The sequence below is a fragment of the Canis lupus genome, chromosome 24 (assembly GCF_011100685.1).
Source record: "Canis lupus familiaris isolate Mischka breed German Shepherd chromosome 24, alternate assembly UU_Cfam_GSD_1.0, whole genome shotgun sequence".
Classification (NCBI taxonomy): Eukaryota; Metazoa; Chordata; class Mammalia; order Carnivora; family Canidae; genus Canis; species Canis lupus.
Window position 1 is genome coordinate 30778794 of NC_049245.1, and position 24076 is coordinate 30802869.

At 44.7% G+C, this 24076-nt stretch overlaps 1 protein-coding gene across 2 annotated transcripts in view; it reads right to left on the reverse strand.

Annotated features, from left to right (window-relative positions):
- Positions 1-24076, reverse strand: part of PTPRT (protein tyrosine phosphatase receptor type T) — a 1032653-nt gene that overhangs the window by 165038 nt on the left and 843539 nt on the right. For both annotated transcript variants that reach the window (XM_038572341.1, XM_038572340.1), the window contains one exon: positions 10993-11128. In XM_038572341.1, coding sequence (XP_038428269.1) covers positions 10993-11128 — 136 coding nt within the window. The remainder of the gene's footprint in view (positions 1-10992; positions 11129-24076) is intronic.

Here is a 24076-nt window from a genome sequence, read left to right on the forward strand (position 1 = left end):
CACTGAGCCACCCAGGCACTCCCTCCATTTTTTTATGTTTTATAATTTGAAATTTCACATGACTAAGAATCCCATTCTCCAAAAGAAAGCTTGAAAAATCACTACCTGAATTCTCTTCCCACAATGTACTGTCTAGCTCTTGGCTTCTGAACAATAAAAAACTCAAATAAGTCCACAACATTCCTTTTGTTATAACTTTTTTTTGTATTTTATAGGGAATAAATAGGAATGCTTTTATCTTACAGACTTAGTCACACTGACAATAACTGATACATTTGTGGATTGAGAAAAAATTGCTGATAATTAAGGTACCCAAATATCTATCTGAATAGGCAAGAATAGTTCTCTTGCCTCTTGAGTTGTTTGGTTATTTGCAATTGTTATCCCAGTTTGCTTGGCTCAGGAAGATGCAGTCTTTATATCTGCAGTGTGGGAACATGTCCTTAGAGCCTCAAATTTCTCCCTTTCAAGTAGGAAGTAGCCAAAGTCCCCTAGGCAGGGCCACCTCTAGGCTTTCTCTTATTCATCAGAAAAGCCCAACTCTAGCTCCAGAAGAAGGTAATGCTGAGAGCTAAGAAGTCATGGCAGGAAGGAAGCCCCATGACTCCTTGGGAAGATGAGATGGGGAAAATGAGCCACAATGCAGTAAAATCTGGTCACTCATAAAACTGTTCAACATCTTGGGTCAAAGGAACAGTGACCCTGGATGATAAAAGGGGTGAGGAATGCCATGCTTTGATGGGTGGGAGTTGGAAGAGCCCATGCAGTTCACCAAATCCCCTTCACCAAACATACAGATTCACGCTATAAGGAGACAGTTCTTCTCCTTCATGGCTGGTTCTGTGGCCCAGTGCCTAGAAGTGGGATTCCTTGGGGGAAGAAAGCTAGGGTTCCATTTTATGAAGACTTAAAGATACCTATGTTCTCCATATTGTCAAGAACAGTGGGCTGAGATTCAAGAGGGCAGGGTTCTGATCCCAGCTTTCACTTGCTCACTGTGACATCTTGGACAAGTTAATTCCTTCCTCTGGACCTGTTTCCTGATCCATGTACCAAGGTGAATGGCATGGATAACTGCCAGCCTCAATAGCTTTGAGGAGTGGAAATATGATGTCTTAGCATCCTAACACCACTGCTTGCTAACTGCATGGCTTTGGGTATCTCTGAGTCTCAGTCTCTCCACATCAAGGTTGGAGGTAATAATATTCCCAAGAGTCACTGTGGCCATTAACATTAGATTAATCTAAATCATGCAAATTATATATGACATAGAATATATAAAGTATTTTAAGTAAATCATATAAATCTAATCTATTAGGGAGAAATTTGGCTCTAATCTATTAATCTAAACATCTGACATTAGTAGTGCTTAAAAATCTTGAGCAGGAAGACAGCTGTGCTTAGAAAAAACCCCAAAACTCCAAACTTAATAAATCACATATTACAGAATCTTCTTCTCAGCTGGCTGACAAGGCTGACTTGAGGCACAGCTTTCCTTTGTTCCATACTATTTAAACAGGACTAAGTGATCTACTTAAGATCCATTTGACCATCTACCCATTGATCTATCCATTTGACCATCTACCCATCCATCTAACTCAATAAAGGGGAGTTTATGTCCCTGCCTCATCTACAGATACAAGGCTTGCTGCTTCTCACTCTGGTGACCAGGAACAAAGTGTTCACCTCTTTAGGAATGTTAAAAATAGTACTAAAATAAGAAGAAAAAAAAAGGGATTTATGGAGCACTTGCTATCTGTCATGTATTGTCCTAGGCTCTCATATATTAACTCAAGTATTCCTCACAACTACCCTGACAGATGTGTATTAATTATTATCATCCCCACTTTTCAGAGGAGGAAACTGTTGCAAAGAAGGTTATGTAATTTGTCTAAGATCATGCAGCTAGTAACTGGATTTGACAGCATGGATCTAAGGCTAGTAACTGGATTTGACAACATGGATCTAAGGCTCATGTTGTAGACCACTAGCCTGTGCTCCCTATGAAGAAGGAAGAAAATAGATACATGAGAGCAACACAGTGGGACTGGCATTGAGATGACACATGCCTTAAATCTCTTAATCCTCCCTACAACTCCATGGTACAGGTATTACTGTTATCACTTTTGGTTGAGGAATCTGAGGCTCTAAGGGGTCACTCCTACTAGGTCTATTGCCTTGCATAGTTTTGGACCATGTGCAAGGCCTCCACCCTGAGCCACATGTCCTTGCCATCAACAGCCCCAGGCTGTGCTCTTGGGGCCCAGGCTGCACTCAGTATTTTAGACCTTCTGGCTTTTCTGCTTTCAACCATCAGGATTCACCTTTGCCTGGGCCACCTACTCATAACAATATGCTTCCTTATCTTCAAACCACCTCTTCCAAGTAGTTTTTCTGAATTATCCTGGTTGTCACCAAAAGCCAGTGTCATTCTGACCCAGCTTCCAGGCAACTCCAGAAGAACAACAACTGACAAACCTCTATTAATTGAGTATCTTTTCCCAATTATATTGCCAAGTCTTCCAGGGCAAGGATTACAGTTCTTTACTGTGTGGCCAAAACACAGTATACACGTGTGTTTTCTCTCAGGCTTAAAGAAGATTTACCGAAGGTCTAAATTTACAAGGATACAGTGATATTGCAAGTAACAGATTGCCTGAGACCAAAAATCTTGAGCAGGAAGACAGCTGTGCTTAGAAAAAAACCAAAAAACCCCAAACTTAATAAATCACATATTGCAGAATCTTCTCAGCTGGCTGACAAGGCTGACTTGAGGCACAGCTTTCCTTTGTTCCATACTATTTAAACAGGACTAAGTGATCTACTTAAGATCCATTTGACCATCTACCCATTGATCTATCCATTTGACCATCTACCCATCCATCTAACTCATAAACCCACTCATCCACCCTTCTATCCACCCAAGCGTCCATCTCTGCATGCATGCATGCATCCAACCATCCATCCCTCCATCCATCTAACCATCCATCCACCTATCCACTTAGCAATTTATCCACACAGTTATCCATCTATCCTATAAACCCACCCACTCATCTGCTCATCCATGCACTCAATTACCCTTTCATCCAACAATCCATTCATTATCCACTCATCCATCTTTCCATCATCAATTCAATGAACACTTCTCAAAGGCTTACCATATGCCTGTCCCTGCTGAGTTCCAGAGATAGAAAGACAAATAAGATCTTGATCCAACCCAAGTCTGATGGGAGAGCCAGATAAGAAACTTGTAAAACAGATAGTAATAAGAGCTACCACTTAGCAGGATGTCACTTATGTGCCAGGTACTGTGTTAGCACACCATGTAGACCATTTTACTTAATCCTCACTATGCAGAATTATTATCCCTGTTTTATGGATGAGGAAAGTGAAGCTCAGAGATGTTAGATAACTTACTCAAATTGAAATAGTTGGTAAGTGGCATGGCAGGAATAAGAATGCAAACAATAGGACTCTAGAAGCCTGCATGAATAACCACTATGCTATACTGTCTTCTGGAGTGATAAGTGGCATGAAGCAGCAACACAGGGAGCAGTAGGACCATATCCAGGGATAAGAGTGGGCAGCGGGACAGATAAGGTGGCCTAGAGTCTACGATGCTTGAGTTGTAAAGTCAAGGAGCATCTAGATGGATGGAGGAGGAGGGGGTACTTCCAGGCAGATGGAACTCTCCAGGGCAGCCTGGGTGGCTCATGGTTTAGCGCTGCCTTAATCCCAGGGCCTGATCCTGGAGACCCGGGATCAAGTCCCATGTCAGGCTCCCTGCATAGAGCCTGCTTCTCCCTCTGCCTGTGTCTCTGCCTCTCTTTCTCTCTCTCTCTCTCTCATAAAGAAATAAAATCTTTTTTAAAAAAAAAGATGGAACTCTCTGTGGAATGAGAGGTCAGTTAGCAAGGTGAGAATGTCAAAATATTGGCAGAGCCTAGTTCCCAAAGAGCTGAAGGACTTAGTCTCAGTACCACAAGCCATAGGGTGAACCCAGTGGCCAAATACTTTTTCTAGATGAATGATTCTGTCAGGAGTGTGAGAAGAAACTTGGAGGGAAAGAGGGATTGGGGTCATGAATGCTACTGCAGGAGTCTAAACAAGAGATGTTGCGGGGCCCATCTCATAATGGCTATGGGGAAGGAGAATTGAATGTGAAAGGTGAGTCAGTAGGGGATTAAATGTAAGCATACTGAGGAGGTCTTCCCAGGTTGTAGTTTGAGTGGCTACCTGAGTGAGCACAAACAGGATTCACTTTTCAGCGTGTGGAGCAAGGAGCCCTTTAGAATGGAGTGGCCAAAACAGCCAGCATGACACACTTAATCTGGGCTGCTTTTCCACCTCAACGAACCACTGAAAATTTTGTCATACAATTCAGCATCTCAGCAAGTCCTGTTTTATATTTCATTCAGGCGAGATGGTGTTTAAAAGTGTAGCATCCATTATCAGATTGGCAAAATTTCAGACCCAGCTCTGCCACTTATTGGCTATGTGTTTTGGGGCAATTTCCTTAAATTCCACATTTCAGTTTTGTGATCTGTAGCATATACTATAATCTCAGAGTGGCATTGCCTCTTTGGCTGACCCAGAACTTCTCTTTTCCTATTGTCTCACTTTTTCCCCCTGGAAAGACAGCATGTTCCCTGAAGGCTCAGACCATGCTATATCTGTCCTATGCTGCCTTTCCAGCCTTATACCCTCCCCACAGGACTGGGTTTACTCTTGATGCTCCCTGCTGCTATTTGGGTCTGTGTTCTGAGGGAAGTTTCCCTGCCCAAGAGATGGAGTGTTAATCGTGGGCCCCATCTGTTCTAATTTTACTGGGCTCCTCCGTTCAACATGTTTTTAGGGAATCCCCAGTATCCGCATGGCACATTTGTGATAAGAATGAATCAGAATGGGCAGCTGATGGTCTAGTGCAGAAGATAAGATATGAATACAAATGACAAATATAACAGGATATAGCACAGATCTTCATAGAGGGGATCCAGATGGTGAAGAGATTGTGCCTCGATTGGAGGTCAGGAAAGGTTTACTGGAGAAGGTGGATTTTGAATTAGGCTATAAACAGGGGTAGAATCTGGTCACATGGAACTGAGGACCACAGGCATTGAATGAGGAAAAGACTTCATAAGCGAAGGTATAGGAGTGGAGTAAGACCTCAAGAAATCTGCCAAAATGACTGTGAGCAGGGAGACAGTGTAGCTTGACAAAATTCTCCAGATGACCAAAACCATATGCTTCTTCTCTCATCTCTACCTCCATAAACTGTTGTTAGAGGGAGGAGAAGCCATCAAAAGATCTTAGACGGTATGTCTGGGAGGACAAGTTTCATTTATGAAACATCACTCTGGCTGCACTGCAGAGGGTGGGCAGGAGGGTTGGGGCTGGGGAGGAGACTCATGTGATAGAGCTATAGCAGCCTGTACCATGGAAGGAGTGGTGGAGGGAGGGAGGGAAGGATGTGACCAAGGGAAGGTAAAGGTGCAGGTTCAGAAGAATCAGGGTGATACAACCCCATCAGTGTGGCTGGTGGAATGAGAGGTAGTACCTGTCACTAAGATGGGGACATAGGATCATGAGCAGGTTGGTGGGCAGGTGATGATTGGGGCTATGACCATGAAAACCTCAAGGGATTTTCAAGGCAGATGTCCAGAGGCAGATGATACAAGCAGTGAAGCTCTGGTGAGAAAAGACTAAAGAGGAAGATCCTGCCCTCCTGGGCCATTTCCATTTCAAGGGCAGCAAAACTACAACCACCTAGTGGATGCATTCACACATGAAGACTTTGGCATACAGCAGAGTAGGGACAGGGACTTGTGGAAAGACTCAAGGAAGAGGAAATATTTGGAAGTCCTACTTGGATGAACTTGGAGCTTAGGCTTACAGAGTAGCAGGAGGCTTGTAGGTGAAGACAAATGTCTGACATTTGCTTCAGGACAACAGTGTGCACAACAGCATAGAGTAGTAGCAAATGATACCTGGACCTGGGTCACCTGTTTCCTATTCCAGGATTCACTTATTTTCTACCAGTCTCCATGGACTGACAGAAGTTACCAGCCTTCAGTTGACTCTCTACAGTCACAGAGCCCACGTTTGTGTTTTGATTCTCCAAGGTCTTGGGCAACTCACAAAACTTTTTGAACTTTGGTTTCCAATTCTCAAAAAAAAAAAAAAATGGGGGGAGTATCAACAATTACCCTTCTATGGTTATTTGTAGTATTAAAATCACAATATGGGGACAGTTTAAATGGAAAATTAGGTTAGGTACAAATTAGGTTAATGTGTGTATTGATTGCAGCACTGCCCTTAGCATATTAGCAGTGGGTTTGGAGCTGGGTTGGTAGAGTTGATGGCCATGTGAGAGATGAATGTCCCTGTTGATATCATGCATTATGATCTCTTAGGTTGGTATAGGAAATGAAGCCTGACCCAACCATTAGCTCACTTGATCTTCAGAACAACCCCATAGGATTAGCCACATCTCATAGTCATGAAAGTAAAGCCTGAGTTTTGTTGTTTCTCCAAGGCTAACAGCAAACAAATGGAACTATAAAGATTTGGACCTGGTGTTTCTGCTTCCCTGTCCACAGCAAAAAGATGTCTGTACTCATGAGACTGGGAGCTACTGGGGCAGACCCAAGTCACAGAGAATCAAAGTACACCAAGAGACGCACATTGTTCTCAAAGTAGGTTCTCATAGTTCAAACTCAAGACACTCCAAATTCACTCTTGGAAACGTTACTATTTGGACAGACAATGCATGGTTGGCATGAGGCTGAACCAGGAAGATCTGGGCAGGGGAAGGATGAGGGGAGATGGAGGTGGCTAGAACCATGTGTGGGGCCTGACTTCAAAAAGGTCTCCCCAAGGGCACCTGGGTGGCTCAGTGGTTGAGCATTTGTCTTTGGCTCAGGTTGTGATACTGTGGTCCTAGGATCAAGTAAGTCCTGCAGTAGACTGCCCACAGGGAGCCTGCTTCTCTCTCTGCCTATGTCTCTGCCTCTCTCTGTGTCTCATGAATTAAAAAAAAAAAAAGTCTCCCTAAAAATTGTTCAGTTTCCATTTGAAAAGCGAAAAGGAATGGAAAGGTTAACATAAGATCCAGACAAGTCTTGGGGTACAAATCTACCAAAGAATCCTGCTTTACCTGGTGCCAGTACTTCCCCACGTAAAAGTAAATGGCTATGCCTTAAGCCTTGGAAGACCATGCTCGGACTTCAAGAAGTGTGTCCCAAGGAATAAATTAGGACTATGTGAAGCTTGGGAGCATGCACACGTATGTATATATCCTATATTAAAACGTAGAATTTCCCATATGTGAGTAGTTAATAAACACCTTCAAACATCAAGGTTAAGGCACTAAGGCTTGAGTTTTCTATTTTAATTTTCATCGAAGGCAGCAAGAGCCCCATAGTAGTAAGCCAAGGGCCCAGAGGGGTGGCCTAGCAGCCCTTTGGCTGTATACTCCTTTGAGAAAGGATGTCCAGCACTTCTAGAGGGAGGAGACCAGGGAAGATGACCAGGAGTATAGTAATGAGTCTCTCTCTATTTCAGAGCTCAACAGGGTAGTCATGAAAAGGTGGTATGTTCTATTACATAATGGCATACAGAAATGCATTCTAGAACATTCTGAGGTCCAGATGTTCTAGATCTTGATCAAGAGAACTGGGAATAAAGGATGGAGCCATTACCCAGCCAATATTCAATATCTTGGTTATGAATTGTATCAGATAGGAGCTCCAGGTTCCTTTCTTATAATGCACACATAATCCTCCATCTCCATGTAGCTCTGATTCTGCATTGGCCTGCATTCAAAGAAACCCTCTCCAAACAGCCAAAGGTACTACAAAAAATATTTTAACTTGTATCTTTTGCAAATCCTGTTTGAATCACCCACCAACATTTCATATCCCCTTCTGCAACCTTACATTTCTCAATATCTCCTCTATCCATTACAGAGCAACCAAGCAACAAAACAATTGATTTAGCTTCTTTCATTAAGTCCTTCCCTTGGTCCTCTGTCTCTCTAGCCCATTCTCTGTTCCTTTCTAGTTCAGCATCACAAAAGAAAACACCTAACAGCAAGAGAAGGACTCTTTGGAGAGTCACAGGGAAGCCCCAAGGCCAGTGATGATGAACCCTGCAGGGAGAATCTGGGGACATCTTAGGTATACTGAAACATCTGGCTGCAGCTTGGGGGAAGTTTCTGAGCAGAAGAATCCCTTAGGAGCAGAGAAAACATAAATCCACCACTCCCATATCCATAGAGATGAGGAAGTTAGACCCAGCTCAAATCAGGGGAGGGGGTACATCGGGATTCTGTGATGTGACTTCTGAGAGTTCCTGCAACCAGGAACTAGCTCTAGGTCATGCTGGAACCCTGAAGAGATGCTGACACTAGGATCCTGAGTTATGATGATCTGCCTATTATTCCAGAGTTTCTTTTCCTTTAATACCTCTTCCTTTTAGGTAGCTGCTGAAAGCATTCAGGCCAGCAGTAAATTAGTGACTAACTCAAACAATGAAGTTTTCCCCATACTTCTATATGGGGCTGGAGTTAGAGGAGCTATGAGAGCTCACCAAACGCTTCACTATCCTTTAGGAGCATCTCTTGCCATCAGAAGACACTGTAGGTTACTGGAAAGAGTGCAGATCTATACGTTCTCTTTTTCTTTCCTTGCTCTGTACCAATCTGTAAATTATTACTACCAACTAGGTCTTATTTTCCTTTTCTCTTCTTTTCTCCAAGAGATACGTGTATGCAAACAGTGACCAGCCTCCACCCTGGCCCACCCCTCCCTGCTGCCACAACATCTCAGATTTGTCTCTTGGGGGACAAATGGTGATCATGTGACTCCTATTGGTTGGGTCTGATGGATGGTTTTGATAGAGGTGAGAGATGATGAAGATATGCAGTAGAGGTTAAAACCACACGAAGGACTCACTTTATACTCGTTCCCACCCTGGAAACAGAGAGCCCATTCCTCCCTCCCGAAAAGTCACACATTGCAGAAATAGCTATAGAGAAGGAAGTGAAATTTCTTCACAAGCTCACAGACGATGGTGACGTGGGTTAAGCCAGGCTTTAGAAAGAGCAAAATTGGAAGAGCTTATCTGACTTACAAATCAGTGGCAAAGAATGAGAACATTTCAGGTCTATCAGAGAGGAATGCAATTCTGTTAAATTGGTTACTTTTTCCAGGTAGACAATCCCAAACTCACCTCTGCCTCTAATGCGGCTGTGATTCTAAGAAACATGTCAGAAATCTTACACGTGCTGACTGCCCCCAGAGAAACCAGACTTCATGTTTGACTTCATCTAATAGCAGCTGACTTATCAACGAGATCTACAATGTGGTCTTATGGATGATGAGGATATGATAATGCAGTGCTGTCCTTAATGCTTTAGGGGCTCTTGTTCCCTTATTAATATTGTACTTTCCCTTCCCCCTCTCCGACCAGAAAATCAGTAGTTGGATAAGAACCGTAACTCCCCAGTCATTCTGCTGAGAGCCTGAGGAGCCTGTTAGAGGATATCAAGAAAGGACAAGGTCCTACCAACAGATGTCCTGGCCGGAGGGAGGACTGGCTGATTCAGAACAGAGTCATGAAAGACACAAGGCTATTCTGGTGCCAAAATGGCTAAGAGAAGGCTGACTGCATGTATCGTGGGAACCCCAGTATTTCTGACTCACTGAACACTGGAAAGTGGGATTTAAAAAAAAGCTTTTTGCATTTATATACATGGGACTCCTTAGGTAGAAGCTGGAGCATGTATTTAGGACATTCTGTTTCTTTGCTATGGTAGGAAACAAATTTCATGAGCGCTTTTCCTCCCACAGAAGGGAAGCAAGTCTCTGGTCCTTGTTACTGGGCTTGTCCTAAACTCTGTGAGGGACCAAACAAGCAGAGCTTTAGACCCAGGGGCTAACTGGTTCGTTTAATGATGTAAAAGTATTTTCAAGCTGGGAGCAGGGCATGCTGCAGCATACAATGTCACAATGTAGAAAAATGTTTTGTTTGCTCTGGCCAACTAGGGGAATGGGAAGGTGGAGACCAAGGCTGGGACAGCCATGTTGAGACTGACAACACACGGAGGTGGGTCTTAGGCATGGAAACAGGATGCCAGTCCAGGGGTCAAGGAGAGGTGGGCTCTGGGACTCTCTGTTTGGAGGAATAACTTTGTATCCTGAGACACTGACAGCTGATTTGCATCAGCTTTCCCAGATGAATGGTTCCTTGCCCTCTCTGCAATTCTCTTGTGTTATCCTCAAGCCTTGTGAATGTCTGATAAACAGAAGATGTCAGTGTGGTGAATCTTGGGGATTTGGGGATGAAGAGGAGGTCTATACCCTGGCTTTCATGAGCAATGCAACAGGCGATAACTGTGTTAATGGACCCAAAAGGACATCTTGTTGAGAAATAACAAGTAGCAACCATCTAGCAGGGAAGGTCTTATGGGATGTAGAGGAGGAAGGAACCTTCCCTTGGGGCTAACACACTCATTCCAGACACCACGGGAGGCTTTATCTCTGCCATGCAGGGGTCAGCTTGGGATGCTGCTGGTGGACCAATGAGAAATCAGGGTGAGTAAAGGCAAAAAGGGTGAAGCATTACTTTTCTGCATCTATATTTCTGGGGCTCCCCAGTAATCCTGATGAGACATGACCAGGTACAGCAGAGCAGTTAACTCTGAGAAGCCTCAGCACATGGAATCCCATGGCACACCGAGGTGGCCCAACCGGAGGAGGGATCACTGGCTCTGTAGGAAACTGGTGTCTCTGGGCCACTTGTCAAGCAGGAAACACACACCTTTCAGATGCCAACACAACAAGCCACGGCTGGCTCAAGTATTTCAGGACTTGAACACTTGTAGAAGAAGGTCCCTGCTCAGAAGTGATCAGCAGAGCAAGGGCCCGGCCACACTGCAGTATTGGGCCAGCTGGGGTCAGCAGAGTCTGCAGGGCAGCACCAGACACTCACCTCCTTTTGATGGTGAGCATGACACCCAGGAGAATGATGATGAACATGAGGAGGCCAGCGATCACACCAGCCATCTTCACGGTGTTGTCCACTTGCTTCTCTGGCTCCACGGTGTTAGAATTCTGGGTGGAGGCACCTTTGAAGGGAAAGAAGAGGAAAGATGTTGAAAAGGCTTACACACATGACTAGACAACAATTATAATGACATCAGGTTCCATTTTTTTATAAATTTATTTTTTATTGGTGTTCAATTTGCCAACATATAGAATAACACCCAGTGCTCATCCCATCAAGTGCCTCCTCAGCGCCCGTCACCCAGTCACCCCCACCCCCTGCCCACCTCCCCTTCCACCACCCCTAGTTCGTTCCAGGCTCCATTTCTTGAGTGCTGACTATGTGCCAGGCACTGTGCTAAGAATATTAAACACAACATTCCATCTCATCTCATCTTTTTTAGCACTAGTCCCTCTACCCCCTTTTTTTTTGCAGATGAAAAAACTGAGGTGCAGAGAAATGAAGTGAGTGGCCCAAGGCTGCACAACTACTGGGCTGGGGCATCCTTATCCTCCAGAGATCAACCCTTCAAGTGGAGGGTTTTATCCCTCACACGGACTTGTCCCTCCGATCAAACCATGGATCTATAGTTCGATTCTTAGGTTCATGGAGTTATCCCAAACCCTACTTAATTCATTCTGGCAAATGGTGAAAATAGCAGCTTTGTGTTAAGATAACCTGGTTAACATCACTGGATTTTTTTAAAGGTAAAAACGTAAAGATTTTGTTTTGTGCCTTATATGAAACAAACGGCAGAAATGCCGTGCGTTGAAGGGAACTGCCTGGGGTTCAGAAAACACATATGACTAACTCCATGTCCAGAATTCAATACTGATGCTACATTCTCTGCTGGTACTAACTCGTTGGTTCAATTCCAGGTAGCCAAAAAATGCCTAAGCCCCAGCCTCATCAGGCAACATCCCAGGGATCAGAGGCTACTTCTCATTCCAGACACCTATATGAATGCTTCTGGAGCATGGCCCAGGGGTTACCAGCACCCTGAGTGAACTCCTTCACTTCAATTTGCTGCCATTCACATTCCCAATGGGACCATGTTGGTGTGGGGCAGCTTAAATCCACAAAATCCTCTCCCTAACGCATCCCTGCTTTTCTGCGTCATCAGCACCAGCTGATCCTTCATCACTGACTGCATCTCCTCTGGTTGCCTATGCCCCTGGGACAGTTCCTCTCTTTCCACTAAATTCTAACTCCCTGTAACACTAAGCACACACTTCAATATACCGATATTATTAGTTATTTGTTTCTCCATCTGTCTCCTCCAGTGGTCTGCAAGCTCCCTGGGGGGGAGATTATACCTCCTTTATCTTTGTTTCCTCATGGTAGCACTAAGCCTGGCTTGTAATAGGTGTTCTCTTAATGTTTGTGATCGTTCAACGTTTCGCTGAAGGGATGACATCCCTGCCCACACACATTTGTTCTCATGGAACCAAATTGAATTTCTCTTTTCTCAGCCATGGGTTCACATAACTCAGCTGAATTGAAGGGATGTGAACACCCATAAGCTACGATTCTGACTCCCCAAACTCACTGATATTTAAGAACAGCCATCTAGCACAAAGACACATCCCTTCTTCTTGTTGAAGATAGTCAAGAGTTTTCCTGTATCAGAGCACACTCCCCAAACTGCTTGTAACTGGGACAAGCTGAGTTTACTTAGCTCAGTCTCCCCAGTGGGAATAGCAAGTCTTCAAGAACAGGGAGTTTTCATCTCTCTAATGCCACTGTCTCGCACAGACCACTCTCCTGTTGGCTAACAGATGATTGCTGAATGATATAAAGATGAGTGGACTAGAGTTCTTTGCTTCATTCATTCATTTGCTACTAAGCACCCATGTGCCATGTGCCAAACGATGCTGTCTATGGGTGGGATGAGAGATTCTTCTCCTGGATGGACTTATAAATAAGGAATTTTATTCAGTTCCCTTCACCAGCTAAAGGCAAGACCAGCTAATCAAATCCCAGGGCTGCCTTAGCAACTTGTCTACAGCCCAGAGGGTTTGTGGGGGAGTTAGCCAAACCACCTCTTTGGCAGGGCTGGTCTTATATTCCAGAATGGGAGCTGGTTACAAGGAGCCTTCACATAGCCCCCATTTCCCATTGGAGCCATGATTTCTGAGACATGGCTAGTCCACTGCATATCAAACATGAAAGGAAGCTGAACATCTCAGATGACAATTTCTTCAATTGTGTCAGAGCCTTTTTATTTGGTTTTGGAGGAAGGAAATTAGCTCAGGAGCATTCATTGGCATAGCTAAACTTTATTTAGTGTCTGCTCTGAGATCCTATTCTAGAGACTGGGGTACAAAGGCAAAGGAGCCCTGGAGAAGATCCTATTACCCTAAGAACACTGTTACTGGCTTGGCTTAGAGAGATTCACACTTCATTCCTTCAGTAAATAATTGCAAGCACTCACTATATGTGAGGCGTTCAGTGATACAGTAGTGAGTGAAAGAGGCACAGTTCTTGCCCTCCAAGAGCCTACCATGCGTGGTGGGTGGGACTCAGGAGATAAAATTAATGGACCAAAAATCAATAATAGTAAGCTTTTCAAACCTGTTAAGGATGAGAAAAGAGAGGCACATGGCTCTTAGAAAGCACATTATACAGAAATGAATCATGAGTGGGAAGATGTGGCCAGTGGGGTAAGCTCCAAGGGAGGCCAGGCTGTAACCAGGTAGAGAACATGAGAGGAGCCTGTGGGAGCAGCAGAAGGAATAGCAGTGGCTGAGGCTGTGTAAGGGGGCCAGGAGCCTGGTGCATTCAAGAAATTAAAGAAACATAGCGTAACAAGGGTGAGAAAGCAGGGTGAGCATGGTGAGAGAGATGCTAGAGAGTACAGCCGGGGCCTATCTACACAGGGCATTAGGGTCCACAATGAGAGGTTTTGTTTTTTATCCTAAGGGTAAAAAAAGCTTGAGGTTGAGGGAGCCACCCAGGGAAAAAAATAAAAAGTGAAAGGAAAAGTAAGCTTAGAGAGAGAGGGTCTGCAGCACTTAGTGAGTGGGTAGAGAAAGATAGGCCTGCATAGGAAGCATAGCAGGAGTGGCCAGACAGGTAACAGGACAACTCAGGAGAGCTGAGTGCCCTAGAGCCAAGAGAAGAGTGTTTCAAGAAGGAATGAATAATCAGCCATATCAAACACTGCTCCATACCCAAGGGAAAGTGAAGATCTTGCATAAGTATTAGAAACTCTTCCCCAAATAAGATGACCCTAGAATGAAGCATCTTCAGTGATGACCATGAATGAACAACGGAGCATCCTTGATTGAGGGAGGCTATCTGAAAGGCCAGAACCTTGTGGTTTAGACAAATTCAAGGAGTTTAGCCAACAGGCATCAGAGGTGAAATCACATACTCTGTACAGGGAAGCTATGAGAAGGAGTCATACTTGGCTCACCCAACTGGACTCCAGGTACAGGGATGTGAACGTGCCCTGTGATAAGGCCAACCCAATATCCATTGCAGTACCCTTTCAAGGGCATTTGCTCTAGCCACTGTGGAATTGTGTCTCTGTTCAAAAAGGGAGTATACCAACAGTGTTGAAAGGTGGTACAGGTATAGAGAAAATGGCTCAGGAACTGAAGGCCAGACACCATTCCTCTGTGGTTCCTCCATCTGAGAGGAAGAAGAAAGGGACAGAGACAGCGTATGGGCTAGCTCTGCTTCTGGTTCAGAGTCAGAGTATGCCCAGGAGGCTTAGATCAAAGTCCTCAATGGAGCAGATGAGACCCTGTGATAGGATTTACAGGGAAGCACATAAGGGTTGCCTTATGATGGGGCCTCCTAACAATATGATGTGCTATCTCAGGTAGGAATTGAGCTCCTGAACAAACAGATGCCCAATTACAATGACTTTTTAAAAATTTAGCTTAAATGGATTGACCCATTACTGGGTGCTAAGTAACGTGCCAAATACTTTTCATATGTGAGGTCATTTATTCACAAAACTAAACAAGATGCTAGTCTTGTTTTCCCTTTCAAATAGATTAGAAAACTTTGCAGAAAAGTTAAATGAAAAAAAAAAAAAAAAGAAAAAAAAAAAAAAAGAAAAGTTAAATGACTTGCCTAAGGCCATATAACTAGTGAGTTCTGGAGCTGGGATCTGTGTACCGGGCTTACCCCCTTAACACTCTAATGAACTGCCCTTGAGAGAGTTGCAGTAAAGGAAATTGCCTGAACTGGGTCCATGAAGAAGGTTGGCCATGTGACTCATTGGCCAGAAATCCAAGGGAACTTTTCAGAGGTTGAACTGGGAACCCTTCATCAATATGGTAGCTGTGTTTCTTTTGCTCCAAGTCCACCCTTTCAGGAGAGTCAACCTTAGTTAGTACCAGCCTCCAGTCCCTAAAAAGCCTTGTTTCTGGCCTTGGGTAACTTCTATCTACTAAGTAGGGACTGGGATGGAAGTCTGCTAAATGAGAGAAGGGGGAGGGACTTGGATATATCCTCTTCATTCCTGCCTTCCATTGGGAACCAGCCTGAGAATAGTCCACGTAAATCAGAACTGGCAGCTAGGCAGTAGGTGGTAAATTTATCTAACTGGAGAAACTTCAAGGTTCTACTTGAGTCCCCTGTGTCATGTAGTCATTAAAAACAATCTTGTGAGCTCAGCCTATGCTAACAGGATACTACTGTCTCTGACATGAGGCTGGATGCTCAACCTTATACCCCAGCCAGCTGCAACTTTTGAGCTCTGAGCATGCCCAAAGCTAAGCCAGTCTTCTCAGAGCAGTTGCAGCTGCTCCCCCCCCGCCCCCCCCCCAGCCATGAAATCTATGTCTTAGGATTCAGACTCCTAGCTCCAGCTCAGAGTTCACACCTGGCTTTCAGTGTACTATCTACTCACTATTGCACATGGGAACCTGATGCCCAAGGGATAACTCTTGGTCTCGTGAAGTCTTCTCCTCTCCATACACAGGACCAAGTCACCATGTTTTACTTCCCTACTGTGTCCTCCCATGCTACGAAACAACCATCCCAGTTTATATCCCCCCAAGGACTCCTGATATCCACCAAGGGTAAATGGTTTTGCTTAACTAAATTGATCTAGTCAGACCACTCTGATGAGGCTTATCCAGTTGTTGACTCCATCCTCTGAGAGAGACCTCCAGGGTAAAAACAGGCGAAGAGCCTTGCCGCTCAAAGTGTGGTCCAAAAACTAGAAGCATCAGCATCACCTGGGAGCTTATTACAAATGCAGAAACTCAGGCCCCATCCCAGATCTAATGAATTGGCAGCTGCATTTTGAAAATGTCTATTTGTGATTCAGGTATATATTGAAATTCAGAGATTATTGACTTTGGAGGAATGGCAGTCAGAATCAGGACTTTTCAGCCCAGAGAATAGAAGATTCAGATGAGCCTCAATTCTTGCCTTCAACAAGTTGAAAGGCCATTGTGGAAGATGGAATAGATTGGTCCTTTAATTTTAAAGATTGGAGCTAACATCAATGGGTAGAGTGACGGGGTAGATCAGGGATCAACACAAGGAGAGGTTTTTATGTCGAAGCACTATCCAATAAAGGCTCAAGCCTGGCCTCTGTGAGGCAGCATTTTGATTCTGAGAGGAGCATAAAAGCAGTCATGATTCCCAAGTCCTGTTCCAGAGATGGCCCTTCTTTTCACCTGCCCACTTTGTCTCCACCTATTCCCACCTCCTGGGCTTCTTGGATGCTTAACCAAGCCCTCAATACCTCACTGTCATGGGATGCTGACCTTTCTTATTTGCTTATTGATCCTGCTTCCCATCTCAAATCAGCATCCCTTGATTCCAGTGATACCAATGCTCTGGGTGAGAGACATTCTCCTTGTCACCCCTAGAGATATGGGACTCCCATGGGGTCTATCTCCAAGTCACCAGGTTACCCATAACGGCAGGAGAATATGTCATCAACAATGAAAGACACTAACTGGAAATTTGGTGTTCTCCCATCATACAGAAGGACTACATCGGCCTCTTATACCCCTTTTGAGGTTGAGATTCTATGATTTTATGAGATCAGTCAAAAGCAATGGGTTTCAGATCAGAAATACATGAGTTTGCATCCGATTCCATCACTAAATGGTTGTGTGGCCTTGATCAAAGCTATTAGCCACCATTTGATTTGATATCTTCATTTGTAAAATAGGCAGTAAGTGCCAAGTTCACAGGGATTTTATAAGGATCAAATGTAATAAAAATGTTTGATAAACTCTGAGGAACTGCTCCCACATATGGCATAATGATGGCATGGCTTTGGAGCTGGCTCCAAGGTGGTAACAGGGGTTTTCTGTGTCTACAAACTGTAGGTGCATTGTGGGTGCTAGGGACATGCCTCCTTGCAACCTGCTGGCTGAGTTCACCAAATCCTTAGGATGAAGGCAGGAAGAGCCCCCAGAGTGATTCACTTAACTTTCCTCCTACAGGCAGGGTCTGTATCAAGCTTACATCTGGATGATTTAATGGCAGCAATAACAAAATTTGGCAGCAAGGGATTAATGATTCATTCTCAAAGTGCTCTCACTGGCTATTGGCCCAATTCTATAGCTTTACTTCAGAAAATTTCCCCATAAAGATATGGAGCAAAAATAGAAGTCTCAGATAGAGAATATCTAATTGCAATTGATAAAACCAAGTGAATCCCAGTGGATGCATAACCCATGCTGGTGATCATTGCTGATGGTAAAGGAAGGAAGCTGGCTCTCGGGAACACCATTCCTAAAAGCTGCAGTCTTTAAAACTCACAGTCTTCTCTTAGTTATCCAAGGGCATATTAGCCCCAGATCTGACTGTGCTGGCAGTTCACCCCGTCTCTTTAATGACTTCTTTTCTTGAAGAGTTTCTCTGTCTTTACTCTGGCTTTGCATGCTTCTGGCACCCAGTGGAGAAAACCTTTCAAACTCTGACTTGGAGCTGCTACCTCTATGTGAAGGTTTTAAGGATTGTAGACATCTCTGGTTATGGGGGCGGGGGAGCGGTTTGCCACGAGGAGGCAACAGGGAAAAGATGAGGAAGCTGGGCAACTTTCCGGTTCTTCTAAAGTCAGGTATGCACCATATCCCTTCTTGATTTTGCTGGAAGTGAATTCTTAGAATGGTAGGCTATTTTTAAGATGGAATTTAAGTCCAAGATTGGAAAAAAAAGTTGGTAGGAAAGCATCTGGATACTTCATTAGATTCAAGCCTCCAGACTTTACAAATTGCATCCCAAGGCATTGAGAGCATTTGTAATTGTGATCATGAACTACTTTGGCAGTCTTTGAGGATTGAAATTGTAGCAAACAGGAGGGGTGCGAGAAGCCTGGGGAGAAACAAATGCTGTTGTTGACTTTTTTTTAATGGAAAAATGTGGATTCCAGATATTTCGCAAGAGTAAGTGAGATGTTGATATAGGAAAAAAAATATATAGACTGGATGATTAAATCAGAATTTTTCCCTTACCATTTACTAAAGGAAGGAATAATCACTGGAAATCTGCATCCATCAGCATCCAAACCAGGAAAAGGGAAACCACTCCAAACATGTAAAATGGAGCAAATTTGCTAGAGAACTGATACAGAGATCAGGAGAGGATGGTGAGACAGCCCAGATGGTACTGACACCAGGAACCATAACCCAGCATAGATTGGAAAGACAAAAAGGAGGTGGTGGTGGTTTCATCAGAGCCCAGAGGTCAGAGTCACCCAAAAGAGGCTGGAACTCTGGTAGACCTCTGGGAGAAGTGGAGTCATGGAGGGGACAGTCACTGCCCCCAAAGGCACCTGAGGCCAAGAGGAAGAAGGCTTCTCCTCTCTCTTACTATACAATTAATGCCTTCCATTGGCCAAACCCAGATGTCAGTTGACAGAGCCTGCAGGGGTTACCTGCACTCCCAGCCAGCCAGAGAAGAGCAAAGGAGGGGTGTGAAGCCAGACAGGCCAAGGGCCAGCAAGGGCTTCCTATGAACAAGTGATGATGTTTACCTCGTTGTTACTACTCAAAAGTTACCACTTTTGAGGGGTGTCTGGACTCGTGGATTAGGAGGAAGGCCCAAGACTGTGTGTTAATACCAGCAGAGTCAAGACCAAGCTAGAGACGTGGCTGGCTTCTGGGACAGCTAGCTGTTAAACTGGGTTGCTCAGCAGACATTGCTTACTGATATTTTGATCTAGAATCTTACCTGGATTAGCCGGTTTAAGCCGTCTTTGTACATATGCCTGTGCCTGCTCAGTCTGCCACCCGCTGTATCATGCAGCTCCATTCTATACCCGCTTTTCTTGAAGATTATCTCCCCTAGTGCCCTCTTGCCAACATATCATATTCTAATATCGAAGGGATTGATGAACATGTCATGTGAATCTTGTTATATGGGCCAAATTATACAGACTTTGCTCAAATGATATTTAAACTTGACCTTTTTAACTTAAGTTCTCTCATCCTTTTCACTTTCCTTGTATATCAACCACCATCTCTAAGCCCTTAACACATTGAGTTCAGTTTTATTATTAATCTCTGGGCTTTCCCTATAATTCCTTTCTTGATATTTAGCCACCACAGAGTCCCATATAATTACACAGGGAGACAAGCCTTGCTCAAGTTTAAGTAACTGTTGTCTACTTTATTCCTAATACTCTTTCTCTGGTCTCATGATTACTATTTTTTTTTTTTTTAATTTCTGACTACCTCCCCCACACCTGAGAACAGTGCCTCCCTCACTAGGTCTGGTTGATAATGGAGTGCTTGAGAAGGATTATTCCATCATTCTTCTAAGTGACATCACCTAGGATGTTTCTCAAGTAATAAATAAATTGCCTCAATTCATCATATGACAGTAATTGCTTTTAGCCAAGATTTAACTCAGAGTCAATGTCAAGGAGCTGGAAAACACTACAGAGACACAGGTTTTTCAAAGATAGCTCTACCCTTGCTGGGGAAAACCATTTAATAAGTACTGAGCTAAGTGTAAAGAAGATACAGATTTCTAATATCCTAGCCTCCCTCAATATCACCCAGCTGGTCCTAAGAGGTTGGAATTGACTTCATCACAGCCTATACAACTAAAACTGCTAAATATTGCTGACAGGGGTTGCCCTCTTTTTCAGCCTTAAATGGAGGTTAGCACCCCGTGAGACGGGAATAGCTTTAATTGATTGTTTGAAAGCACTCCGGCCACTCAAATAAATTGTTCCTCAAGTGCTGATGCTGCTTGGTCCTATGCATCTCCTGAATCTGTTTCCAGGTGGACTCTGCTTTACACAGCAAATTGCTCTGTGTAGGTCAAATTCTACTTCAGTCATGTTACACACAGTAGGAAAGCTATGTAAGTCCCTGTGGTGAATCTCTCCTGGGCACAGGAAAACTCCTTTATTAGAAATTGTTTTCTTTTTTAATGCATTCAGAATTTAGCATTGTAGACTTCTTTAAGGGTAGTCATGTCTGAATGATGCCAGACATTGTCATTACTGACACATACTTTATAAGGCATGCCCTTTCAAGGGCTTCACCACTGCTGTTCTGAGAAAACCCTCATACCTCTACAGTTTCAACTACTCTTAGGCCCAGAAGCCCATAGTGTGAGTGCCAGGGCCCTAACCTGTGACTAGACTAGGGCCAGGAGCTATGGCTAGGGTTGGGTATACTTTGTAGACTGGTTTAGGAGTCACACCACAGTGAAGGTTAAAGAGCAGGATATGGCTGAGGTAGGGGTCAAATCTAAAGGAGGGATCAGGAGCTGGCCTGTGGGGTTTAGGAGTGTTCAGCTGATCAGTCTGCACCCACTCATGGTGAGGAGTCAATCTATGCCTAGAGTTGTGATTAGACTATGGCCAGCAATAATATTTAGCCCATGGAATGGAACTGGACAAAGTTAAGTGACATCCAAATGGACCAGACCCATTACCTTGATCCCATTAGCACCAAGTCAACTCTAGGCCACAGAGAAAAAGTCCTGGACATTGCCCAATGAATGGTACTAAGATTATAACATTGATAGTGAGGACAGCAAGTTGCTAGGCATGCAAGGTAATTAAGAGACAATCCTGCTGTCTGGGAGCTCACTACCTGGTAGGAGAGAGAAGTGTGCAAGCTAAAAATCAAAGCTAACACAGGTGTGGACAGGGAGGGGCACGCATGACTGCTTAGGGAAAACTAAACTATAAACCTGGTTTTCACGTGCATCAGTGGTATAGAACATGTCAAGGGCATCCCTGAGGCCAACCAGTGGCCTCTTCTCTAGAAAAGAAGAATACAGTCTATTCGGGGTGACTGTACACTCTCCCCCACTGGCTCCCTAGGGTCTAGACAAGGCCTGCCCTGCCAAGGAGGATGAAGAGGCTGAGTCAGCTCACTGCCAACAGGACTGGCTCCCTGCTTGTAGAAATCTGTGCACTGAGCCTGAGCCCAGGGGTCTCAAAGCTGCTTAGCTGCAGCAGAGAGGAGCATCTACAGCCTGTGATAGGGATTAAAGGTTTAGTCTGCAGAGCAGATGTAAGAGAGGGGAACACACACTCTTTCCTAGGCCCTATGGCCAAGTAGAAAGTCCCATTAGACTTTTCAGGCAGCCAATGGGAGAGTGTGTGCAGTCACCCCGAATAGACTATTCTTCCTGTGGAGATCAGACCAGTGACCAGTCCTGTGGCAGCTGTGGAATGAGGGAAGCGTTCTCAGGAGAAGTCACTGTAGCAGTGTGCACAACGGTCCACTGGGAGGGTAGACAGGTCAAACATTGTCAGGACACCAAGAACAAGTTACCACAGCCTGGCTGGTGAGGCAGAGGCCAAGGCCAGGGTGTAACCAGCAACAGATGTTAGGACTGTTCAAAAGTAGGAGGCAGAGCCAAAAAGTGGAGGATCAGAGCCACTGAGCAGGGGCTGGCTGTGAGCCAGATGCAGAATACAGCCAACAAGGAGACCCCCAAGGGTGGGCCCAACAAACTCTCTGGGAGGGCAGCTCTGGGCCTTGGTCTCACTTTGGTCTGTCTACTGTAACAGTATGGCCTTAAGGGTGGACTCCTGCCACTGTCTGGTGCTCTGGATCCCCATGTTTTCCAAGTGTAGTAGTTTTGTAGGGCTGTCGTAACAAACTACCACCATCGGAGGGGCTCAAAGCAACAGAAATTTACTTTCTCACAGTTCTAGAGACTAGAAGTTCAAAATCAAGATGTCCATGCTTGCTATGAGACTGGGTACAATCCTTCCTCTCCTCTTCCTGCAGCAGGTTTGCTGCAGTCCTCAGCAATCCTTGGCCTGCAGATGCATCATTCCTCTCTGCCTCTGTCACCACACAGCACTCTCTCTGTGTGTCTGTCTTCATGTGATATTCCCTTCTTTTTTTTTTTTTTAAAGGATTTACTTATTTAATTTAGAGAGAGGGAGAGAGAGTGTGTACATCTGTGCAAGCAAATGTGGGGGAGAGAGGCAGAGGGGGAGAGAATCTTAAGCAGACTCTGAGCTGAATGCAGAGCTCGATGTGGGGTTCATTCTCACAACCCTGAGATCACCACCTGAGCCGAAACCAAGAGTCAGATGCTTAACCAACTGCGCCATCCAGGTGCCTTGATGTTTCCTTCTTATAAGGACATCAGTCTCACCAGATTAGAGTCTGCCCTCATGACTCATCTTACCTAATGACATCTGCAAAGACCCTATTCCTGGATCAGATCGCATTCACAAGAACTGGGCGTTATGACCTCCACATATATTTTGGAGGAAGACATGAACCCGTAACACAGGCTAAGCTCAGCTAAGCAGTCTGGGAATGGGAGGGAGGTCTTTGTATTTCACGGAGTAAAATGCAATCACTAATAGAGGTTAGGGTCAATCAGAGAGTATGTGGGAAAAGGATGTCACACTCCTGCTTGGTCATGGACTGAGGCAAATAGGCACTTTCAGAAGGCCAAAATATCCTGGCTTTATTTGTCTGAGTAGTCCAGTAGAGTGTTACCAGGTCAAGGTGTCCCCAAGGCCCTTGCGCAGAAACATAATTCATTTCTTTCCAACCGACTCTGGTGAAGCTGATCTCAAGGGATGATCACATTGCCTGACCTAAAGGGGTAAGAATGGGGAGGAGAGGCAAAGATCTGCCCAGCCTGGGTAGCTTTGTCTGGATCTTGCTTCTGGAACGTGCTTCTTGAACGTGCTCCTGGAAAGGAGAGGAGGCACGGGAGGGAACAAGAAATCTATAGGAAGGATTAGTGGGAGCACGAGCAGGATCAGAGGGAACGGCCAGTAAACACGCAGCACGGAATTCAGATTAGTGCAATGAAACTGAGCAAGGGTAATAAAACCAGCAGTGGGAATAGCATCGATTGTTGAGATTCCAGGCAAATCCACCATGAACATGTTTTCTTTCTTCTAGCCTTTGCCCCTTGGCTTTTGGAAACAGAAACACTGAATCACTGTGTTTTGTACTAAAAGCTGATCTACCCTCCTCCCCAAAGGATGGATAGAAAAGCAGCTCTGTGTTAGGAGAGATGATAGAGGGCAGAAGTGAAGTCCAAAGCATTTACAGTCATGGCTGTTGCCCGCAGGGGCACGCTCAGAGTTCTGAGAGGTCTCCCCTGGGGTGCCCATGCTTTCTGCCTATAAGCACCAGATGAGCCCAGGAGAGCCTATGCAGGGCCACACCAGCAGATTTTAATGGGGCCTCCATTAAGAAACTCCAGAGAATCAGTCCCTAAGAAGCTTGGGAGGTGGGGCCACACAGGGTTCAAATACTAGATTGAAATCCAATTCTCAGTGGTGTCAGGGGAGCATACAGTGGAAGGGCACCAGTGCAATGACAAGGAGGCCAGTCTGGAAGCTGTGACACTAATCTGAGCAACACTTAATGGATCTTAGGCATGAGAAGCAGCAGCGAGGAAAGGAGAGATTCAGGAGAGATTCTAGAGGCAGTACCGGTCCCATGTGGTGGCTGGCTGGTACCATCAATGGGGAGAGAGCACGGATGGCCCTGGGATTCTGAATCTGAATTTAATGGCAGTTTGCATAGAAGCCTGAAGGCTGGTTTCTCCTTGGTCTAAGGAGAATACCCCGAGAGAGAAAAAGGGAGAGTGA